The 9,684-nt window shown below is 34.1% G+C and overlaps 1 protein-coding gene across 2 annotated transcripts; it reads right to left on the bottom strand.

The window, feature by feature from the left end:
* Window positions 1-2,100: 2,100 nt before the first annotated feature.
* LOC130968033 (protein SPA1-RELATED 2-like) lies at window positions 2,101-8,604 on the bottom strand. Of its 2 annotated transcripts, XM_057893114.1 has the most exons (8): window positions 8,404-8,604; window positions 6,684-8,213; window positions 6,191-6,348; window positions 5,116-5,944; window positions 4,192-4,338; window positions 3,335-3,652; window positions 3,068-3,127; window positions 2,101-2,745 (listed from the first exon to the last, which is right to left on the bottom strand). In XM_057893114.1, the coding sequence occupies exons 2-8, from the start codon at window positions 7,953-7,955 to the stop codon at window positions 2,554-2,556; spliced, it is 2,976 nt and encodes a 991-aa protein (XP_057749097.1). In that variant the 5' UTR covers window positions 7,956-8,213; window positions 8,404-8,604; the 3' UTR covers window positions 2,101-2,553. The 2 variants fall into 2 exon arrangements, with proteins under 2 accessions (XP_057749097.1, XP_057749098.1); XM_057893115.1 differs by lacking the exons at window positions 2,101-2,745; window positions 3,068-3,127; window positions 3,335-3,652 and adding an exon at window positions 3,653-3,754.
* Between the last annotated feature and the right edge of the window lie 1,080 nt (window positions 8,605-9,684).

Here is a 9,684-nt window from a genome sequence, read left to right as displayed (position 1 = left end):
CACCTATAAAAAATTAACATCGTTTGACAAAAATATCCAATTATTAAATTTAAAATTGTTCCGTTAAAAATTTTGAAAAATTTTTAAAATACCTTTTTTTTTATCACCTTCTCCACCCCAACCTTTTAACCTAACTGAATCCACCATACAATCCTAATAACAACCCTTAGTTTCTCACTTCACCTCCTTCATTCTTTTTCACTCACTACTCTTAGCCGCTTAACCTCTCAACTGCTATTTTTGCTGGCTCAGCCTCACTCACTTAATCATAGCGGCGGCCTTCACTCGCCTGAATCACCTCAGTCATCCTCTCTCGCACGCCACTCTCAGCTGGTTCAACCATCTCCAGTCACCTCTGATGCCTCTAAATCATTGACGCCAGCGTCATTTCTGCCAAATCTACTCCTTTTCACCATCATCCTCAACTTCTCATTGCCAACCTCGTCATTAACTGTTCCTTCTTGTCTCCATCTCATCTTGTCGTTGACTGCTTCACCGCCAATTGCTCCTTCTCGTTTCCTTGCTCTTTCTCGTTGGTGATTGTTTCATTGTTGCCACCAACAGCTAACTGTTGTGTGTTTTTTCCATTTCAAATTTAGTATTTTGGACTGGTTTCGTGTTAAAATAGGGATGGAGATGTGATACATTGAGGGTTGGTCTTATTTATTGAGAGTTATTTTTTTCTGTTTTTTTACTATTTTTAGTCCTTAGAACTTAGCAGTTATACCTCCAACTTGTGCTGAGTTTATCATTTGATTTTTTTCTAATTTTTTCAGTTTTTTTTTTTTTAATAAATCCATGGAAATCAAGTTAGATATTTGCTTTTTGATAAAGAGAAATATGAAAAGTTACTTTTTAATTTGACGAAGTGGTGAGTTGCTTTGTGAGTGTATGCTTGAGTTAATTCAAATGAGTGAGGGAGATTTATGGAGGTGAGGATAAGAAACTGAATTATTAAGGTGGATTTTGGTTCTTATTCAGAAAATGGATATGAAAAAGGTGATAAAAATGATATTTTAGAAATTTTATAAAATTTTTAAGAAAATCAATTTTAAATTTAACAATGAAATATTTTTGTCAAACGATACTAAATTTTCATAGATACAATGTCAATTTAATTTTTTTGTTAATAATTTTGCGGGTTGTCAAATTTTTAATAATAAAAAATGACTATTTACTCTAAATAATAAATATATTTATTGATTAAATTATATGAAAGGATATTCACAAATCACGAGGCCACAATAACATTCTCGTCCAAAATTCTCAACATCATCATCATCGTTTTACATCAATTAATAGTTAACACTATTGTTCCTCATCAGTGTGTTGTTTTTGTTTGAACCCTTTCTCTTTTATTTATTTTTATTTTTCTTCCCATTCTATGGTTCATCTGTATTCTCACCACTCTCAGGCTTTGTTTGGTTGGATGGAAAGAAATAGAAAGGAAAGAAATAGAAAGGAAAGAAGAGAAAGGAAAGAAATTGAGTGGAATTTTATTTTCCTTAAATACGTTTGGATGAAAGGAAAATAAGAAGGAAGAAAATAGTATATAATGTTATAAAAAGACAATTTTACCCTTAGGTATTTTAAAATATATTAAAATATAGAGGGTAATATTGAAATATTAATACAAAATACATTTTCCTTCTATTTTCCATCCATTATTGGAGGAAAAAATTTTTTAATGGATCCCACCCATTTTTTTACACTATTCATTTTTTCCCTTTAACTTTTCCATTCAACCAAACAAAATAAAATTATTATTTTCCTTCCAATTTCTTTCCTTCCTATTTCCTTCCTTCCATTTCTTCCTCAAACAAACACACCCTCAGAGAAATAAACCACCGTTTGAGTCTCCATCCTTTTCACCTCACCTCATCCGACAGACAAAAATGACTCCTTTTTATTCTTTCTCTCTGATCATCATCGCTACCAATGGCTTCAATTAGTTCATTGCCATTTCTTGTGGAAGCAAATGCTGACACTACAGTGTTAATGCTTCACACCAAGAACAATAATCACTACAATCATCGTATTAAATGATTTTTAAACAAGCTCCTAGTTTCTACCTGACATTAAAAAAACGTACGCAACTAATTAATTTAAAGGGTATCCCCCAATCCTTTTGAAAGAAAAAAGTACTGAGATAAGATGACATTTGTAAAGCAACAAAAAATCTAACGACGTCCGACTACAACGTTAATGTAATATATACAAGTCCGGGCAAAGCTAAAATAGAAATTTCAAGGTTCTTTGCTTTCAAATATTAGCGTTTGTAGCTAGTCCTCTTCATAGCGATAGTAGCTAGCTATATTCCTCAACTTATAAATTACAAGCAACTCCTGCCATGCCCAATTGCCGGTGTCTAAATCTGTGTAACAGGTCTCTCTGCAAATGCCAAAAAGTTTTGGTTTAAAGCCTTAACTTCTACATCCTGTTGAATCCAACCTTCATATTAGAAAATTTGGATTAGATTGTGACTTGTTTCCCCATCCAATCATGGCTCACACCGGGCTGCACAAACAGAGCCATCATCAAGTTGACTTTCCTTCACACAATCTGTAACACTTTTATACACCCACTTGAATTGGCCGCAATAACCATGTCTGATTTCCCTTTCCAGCACACACTTGAAACAAAATGGCCATAGTCATCATAAGTCTTTTTACCATTAATGGGATCCACGGACCCAAACTTGTGTGATGTGATTTGCTGGGGAAGAGATTTATAGTAGGCATAAACCTGCAATGCAACAAAAGTATACATTATCAACAAAGGTATATATAGATGTCCTTAAGCTTATGCACAGATGTTTGAACTGCTCTCATTCTCATCACAAATTATGAAATTGCAAGTCGTAGATATCATCACAAATTTGTGCATATTGTACACCAAATTGTAGGAGGATTCTAGGTGTATATTTGTGTTTATGTGGTTACATTTTTCTTTTGTAGTCTTTGTGGAACTAAAATAGCAAATTGCTAAATCACTAATTTGATTGACATTTTTGTTCCGGTAAAGCTATAGTGAATCTATCACGTTACAACCAAAAGTAATATAATACCTCATTTGTTTCAGAGCCACATGCAATATATCCATCAGCAACCGATAAACCCACAAAATTCTGTAAAAGCAGAAGGTGAAAATTTTGAGCCAACCAACTAAAGTAAACATTTTTTTCAAAAAAGGGACAACTTAATGCAAATTATGTCAAATTTAAGACATGCAGCCTTTGGGATTGCGCATGACAGCAACCAAAGAAGGTTTTGGGCAAATGCTAACTGGATTTCATATTATAAAATAATCAAAGCTGTTAAATTCAAAACCAAACCTTCTGATTGGTATGCCCTGACAAGGTTAAGCTGCAAGCATTAGTAGAAGGACCCACGGGAGAGGTTTTGTTGAGATCCCAGATCTTTAATGTATTGTCGGTTGATGAAGAAACAAGTGTTACAGAGTCCAAAAATTTGACATAGCTTACAGCTTTATGATGGCCAGCCAACACACACAAGGGGCTTCTAAGATTGCGAAGATCATAGCAATAAGTCAAGTAATTTGCAGATCCAAAAGCCAGTAAATTAGATGAATAAGCAGAGAATTGAACACAGCAGACATTTGCAACATTCTGGATTGTGCCTACACAGTTTCTCTGCAAGATAAGTTTTCCTTCATATTAGCTAATGATCAATATTTGGAAAGCTCCGGTGTAGTTTTCCCTATATAGCTTGAGGATGCAATCTGTCCATACAATCTGGAAAGACAGGACTATCACACCAGGATAGCTACTTATAATCAGGACTATATAACCATTTTTTAAATAGAAAATCCTCAAATAATATAACCAAGTGGCTTCCACCATATTGCTGGAAAAGTAAAAGCTAACCCTTTCATGGTCAATATATTCCTAATATCAAACAGGGTTCATATGAAAATCAAGAATTCCTAAATTTTTAAGAAAAAATTTATAAATCATGATTTAGTTTTTATGTTTAGTATCAAGATTTTGATTATAGTCATTTTCAGAGACATAAATGTCATAACGGTGCAATAATCAAGAGGAAAAGCAACCATCATTTACTTTCTAACCTTATTTTATTTTAAATATTGATTTTCCGTCAAGCAAAATGTGCTCATCCAGAGTTTAAGCATGTCTGCCCTTAGCCTTTGTATCAGTGCTAAAAAGCTTACCTCATTGATACTCCACAGCTTCACAGAACAATCATCACTCCCACTAGCAAATTTTGTAGGGTGTGCCGGAGAGAAATCAACAGACCAAGCCCTCTTTTCATGTTCAGTGAAGTGAGCAAACCCTTGACCTGTAATACCATCCCATAGCTGAAAATGCATCCAGTTATGCAATGCTATGAGTAATTTTAGAAACTAGAACAGACCAAACATCAAGAAATGATCGTATATTTAGCTTTCAGGTTAAAATCGATGTCATTTTCCAAGGATGTTCTCTTTTCTTTCGGTGAGAGTGATGAATTCTTCCTTAGTTTAAGTGAACAAAATGTTAGCCAGTCATTATTGTAATACAAAATAGTGATAAAAATGTCATTTCGTATAGATGATGCATTTTCGGCCTCTGAACAAGACCAGTAATATTGTTTAATTGATATGACAAACTCTACAAAATGAGCCCCAATGATACCTGTGATAAATACCATTCTCAATGCAAAGAGTATTGTGCTAAAGAAGTTAGCAACCAATCCAATTATGTCGGACATGGAAACTATTCAAAACTTAAAGTTGAGAATACATTTTTACATCCAACCGAGAGAATCTAGAAAGGTTTTAGAATAATCAACTCTTGAGAAAATTATAAGCGTTTTCTGCCGTTATAATTAGCCATATATCCCTTAGAATGGGAGTGAGAATCTATGGGATGAGTTTTTAATAGAAGTTTTAATATAAACAGGTGAATATTTCACCCCCATTTTTAAGGATATATAAACTCACCTTTTAGAGCAGTTTTAGGCCAAAATTCAAGTCAAAGACTTGGTAAACCACTACAAGGTAAACTATTGAATATTGAGTCCCAACTGCATATGTCACAAAGTAACTGATGGAGAGAATAACTCCAATGGTTTATAATGTGCTGTACATACAAACCTTAACAACTCCATCGTAGTCTGTGGAGGCAAGATAGTTCCTGATGTAGCTATTCCAGCATACACAACTGAACTTTGATTCATTTGACATCTCAACTACAGGATAATGGATTTCAGCTAAGTCATTGAAAAGTGAGCTGAACTCATAAATTTTTATTTTCTTTGATACCCCAGCAGCAGCGAAGTACTCTTCATCCCTATCAAAACTTAGAGAGCAAATTACATTTCCAAGACTGTTAATATCTGAATTTCTCAATACACTCCGCTCCTCAAACTTGCTATAACGTAGATACTTGCAAAAACCATCAAAAAAGGCTCCTAAAGAATCTGTTTTTTTATCTTGTTCCTTGCCTCTTTGTGCCACAAACCTATCTCTTGGTTTATCTTTATCTGGGTGAGTTGCAGCATCTGTTTCAGGAATCTGAATTTTAGATCTCATTGAAACATAAGCATTTTCAAGCTGGCACATATTTTTTATGACTCTCATTTGGTTTGCATTAGAGATTGGGCATGCAGGGGATACTGATTCTGAACATGAAGGTTTTTTGTTGAGAGATGAACTCTCATTATGGCAAGATATATCGTTATGCAAGCCAGCAGAAACCAAGTATTTTCCAGAGCTATGTCCCCTCACCACCTCTTCTATATCTGATTCCAAGAATCTGGTGACTTCTTCCAGTTTGAACGCATTCTTTTGCCTCTCCTCTTTTAACAAGATGAGGAAATGCAATAACAATTCCGATTGTGCTTCTGCTTTGTCAAAATCTAATAATAATTTTTCACTATAAACCTCCTGAATTCCATTAAATACTTCAGATCGTAGTATCTCCCTGTCATGCCACAGTAACTACAACTTAGAATATCATTGTAGTGTATGGTAGATATAGAACTACGACAGACAAGACTATACCCTCCATGTTGTAAAAGAAGATAAATATTTCACAGAACAGAACACAATGGAGGAAACATTCTTTGAAGAACAAACTGATCTAGAAATCATTTCGACCCTGGTAAAATCATTTTGAATTGTAATATTAGCGGCACTGAATCTGATAACTAAATGATCTCAGCATTACCGTGTTGTTGGACGTGATGATGACTCAGGATGCAACAGCCAAAGACAAAACCCGGCTTCCAGAGGATTTTCTGACAGGAAAGCCTGAGGTAGAATCCTATGATGAAGATCAGACATTGCTGCAATATGGGATCCTTCAGAGTCAAATTGACTGAGCAACTGAAAGGTATAACCTATATTAGTTAGTGATGTCATATTTACTTAGGCTACTAAACTGCTTCATTTAAAAGTTGATTGAGAATTAGTATTTCATAAATATATTATAATAGCATTCAATGGTCTGTCAAAACATATTGTGGATTGAATTTCTCCTTCTTTTAGTTATTGAAAGTATATTTATTGATTGGAAAGATTAAAACATACCAACACCATCTGTTTTACCAATCTGCAATGAAACAACAATGTTATAGGCTGGAAGTAAAAGTCATGTAAAGATGGGTGCATGCAGAATGCATCTAAATAATAATGCGGGTAACATCAATTAGGTCACACACCTCAAAAAAGAGAACACCCAGAGAGTAGATATTTGCTGATGTAGTACAGCCTCCATCGGGACTTTTATACCACTTATCTTCTGATCTTTCATTCAAAGAAGTCAACTGCAGTAGACCTCCATTGGATATGTCAGGGACGCTAGGCACTTTCCAAATATTATGTTTCGGAAATTGGACACACTTATATTGATTGTGATAATCTTTTGAACCAGCTGAACCAACTTTGCTATCAACAGTAATTTGAAGATACAAGTCAGGCCTTGAAGGGCACTGACTCCGATCACCAGCACCTCTCACATACTCATTAAATTTTTGTTTCTTTAACCATGCATCATGAGAGGGAGATGTTACCTGCTCTGACATCCTTTTTCGAATAGAGGAACTTCGTAACTGAAGAACTTCTGAATTTGCACCATTATCTAACATATGTTTCTGTAACCCAAGGTAGATAACCTGGTTTGATGGTAACACTTTAATATAAGACGGGTTCAGGTTGCGCAATGCAAACCCCTGAGAGTGTGAGCCATCCACCAAATCTACAATCTTTCTAAATATACTCAAACACTCTGCTTTGCTTCGTTTGAGTCGCCCAGCGTTCAACCATTCTCTTAAACTGACCCCATTACATTCAGACCCATGAGATTTTGGCAATGGAGCATTATAAGGAGACTTTGCAGTCGTTGAGCCAGGGCTTAGTGGGACACTGGAATCCATCTGAGTACCAATGCCAGCCTTCATCAGATTCTGATCTCTAGACTCAACAGTCAAGCCAATAGAAGATGAATCTTTACACACAATATCCTTTCCCTTTATCGTATTTTTAATAAAATACTCAGCAAATCCTGATCTAGATATAACTTTTGAGGAAGCTTGGTCACTGTTTCTACACCCAGTATCACCAAGAAGTAAAGTTCCAATTCCTGAATCACTTGCTAGCTGCCTTTGGCTCTGAGTATTATACGCAGGCCCTTGATTGCCCTGTGTACCAATATCTAAGCTCGAACCGTTGCAACTTCTCACTGTCAATTCTTCAACCATATCATCGGCGTCACCGGAAAGGCGAATTTGATGCTGAAGTCGTGACATAGTACCTTGTCTAACGTCATTACATTCTGGGGGTGGGATATGGGAGGAGTCATTGTGGTCATCTTGGGGTTTTATTATTTTGTTGCTCTCGGGGTTTACTGAAAGCTCCTCATCTTTAGTTTGGAGTTGTAAACCCTCAGCAACAACCCCCAATCTCATAGACTCGTTAATCAATTCTTGATCCATAGGATCAAAATAAACAATTACAGCTCCATATCCATAGGCACAAATTCAAAAATAAGAAATTACGGCTCCATATCCATAGGCAGAAATTCAAAAGTGAACAATTACGGCTCCATATCCATAGGCACAAATTCAAAAATGAACAATTACGGTTCCATATCTATAATCATGAACTCAGGCATTCAGGTCTTAGCGCATAAACAACCCATGCAACATAATAATTTCACCCGAGAACAATTCAACCGCTGTGAAATGTGAACCCTATAAAAAGTTTCAAGAATCAGCAAATTGCATTTGCAGAGGCAGCATAACATGAATGCGAACATTGAAAAAATGCATGCATGGTATGGTGTATTGATGTTAAACCATAAAACTCCAAAAATCACGAGAATTAAAAATACTTTAACGGGAAACATGCAGAAAAAGAAGAGAGTGGCGTGTAAATTGTAACCTGAAGAAATGAAACTTGCATAGTTGTTGAATGGAGCAGCCAGAAGTGCAAGGAAAACATGCGAAATAGAAAATAGTTACTAGTCGCGGAAGGAATGAAGAAAGGGAATGGTTTTTGTATGCGTCAGGTTTCAGCTTCTGTTTTTGCATTTCGGTTATAATGAAACTGAGGGAGAATACATGGGAGACACGTGTACCACACCTTAAATCCTAATTATCCAACGCCTTTTTCAATGCATCCATAATCAGTTAATCACAATCACGATCACAGAACAAGATCTTTTACAATTATTTTTCTTATTTTTGTCCCCGGCTCTTAATTCAATTGCCATTGCGCAATTATTCTATTTAATATTTATGATATCATTATTGATATTCTTTATTTTTTCCACAAATGCTTCTAGAGTTACTACATTGCTATTAAATTCTTATGATAAACAGACTCTCAGGTAACAAGTGTCTTTTTCTTTTTCATTTATTTTTCTTTTCAAGTGGTAGATTTTTTTTTAGCTTTTCAAAACAGTAACATCAATGAAACTCAAACTGTCACTTCTTGTTATTTCTATTTACCATATGTTTCTTTTATTTAGTTAAGTTTTGCTGTTAAATTAACTTTTAGCATGTCATATGCAGAGATTTGTAATCCCAAATTCATAACAGTTTGTCAGTTTCTTTGCATGAAGACAAATGCTTCTTTAGTCAACAAACTAACGACTCAATACATTATGCATCAATTATTTCATGCTTTCTTCAGATAAAAAAAAATTACTCTGCTCTTTTTGGATGATAGTTGTCAATATACGTTTGAGTAAAGTATATTTTTTATTTTTAAAATTTATTAAAAATTTTAAAAATATTTTTAAGTTTTATTTTATTTTAATTTTATTCTGGAAATTTTTATTTGCGTTAAATATATTTATAACGGCTAATTTTTTAAAAATATTAGGACCAATTCAACAACAATTTTAAAAGAATAATCTTTAATACAAACAAATTAAATATAATTATCATGCATTATTATTATATTAATTTTAAACTTTTTAAAAATTAAACTGTCACCGATATATTGATGTAAATCGAAAATTTTAATAACAAAATAAAACTTAAAAATATTTTTAAAAATTTTAATAAACTTCAAAAAAAAATATATTTTATCCTATATACTTATTGTATTTTCCTAAAAATACTATAGGCACAAGACTTTGTAATAGATTTTTTTTATAGTATTTTCACAAAATCTGAATTGTTTTCTACACTTTTACCTTAAAAAGATGCAGAGAAT

Source organism: Arachis stenosperma, chromosome 3, assembly GCF_014773155.1.
Source record: "Arachis stenosperma cultivar V10309 chromosome 3, arast.V10309.gnm1.PFL2, whole genome shotgun sequence".
Lineage (NCBI taxonomy): Eukaryota > Viridiplantae > Streptophyta > Magnoliopsida > Fabales > Fabaceae > Arachis > Arachis stenosperma.
This window is presented reverse-complemented; position numbering and strand designations above follow the sequence as displayed.

Bases quoted from the DNA above. Each gene is read 5' to 3' on its own strand.
- LOC130968033 (XM_057893114.1), bottom strand. From the start codon at position 7,955: ATGGATCAAGAATTGATTAACGAGTCTATGAGATTGGGGGTTGTTGCT. The intron at 6,349-6,683 runs GTGTGTGACCTA...TATACCTTTCAG, and splicing joins TGGGTGTTCTCTTTTTTGAG to TTGCTCAGTCAATTTGACTC. The intron at 4,339-5,115 runs GTTTGTATGTAC...ATGCATTTTCAG, and splicing joins ACTACGATGGAGTTGTTAAG to CTATGGGATGGTATTACAGG.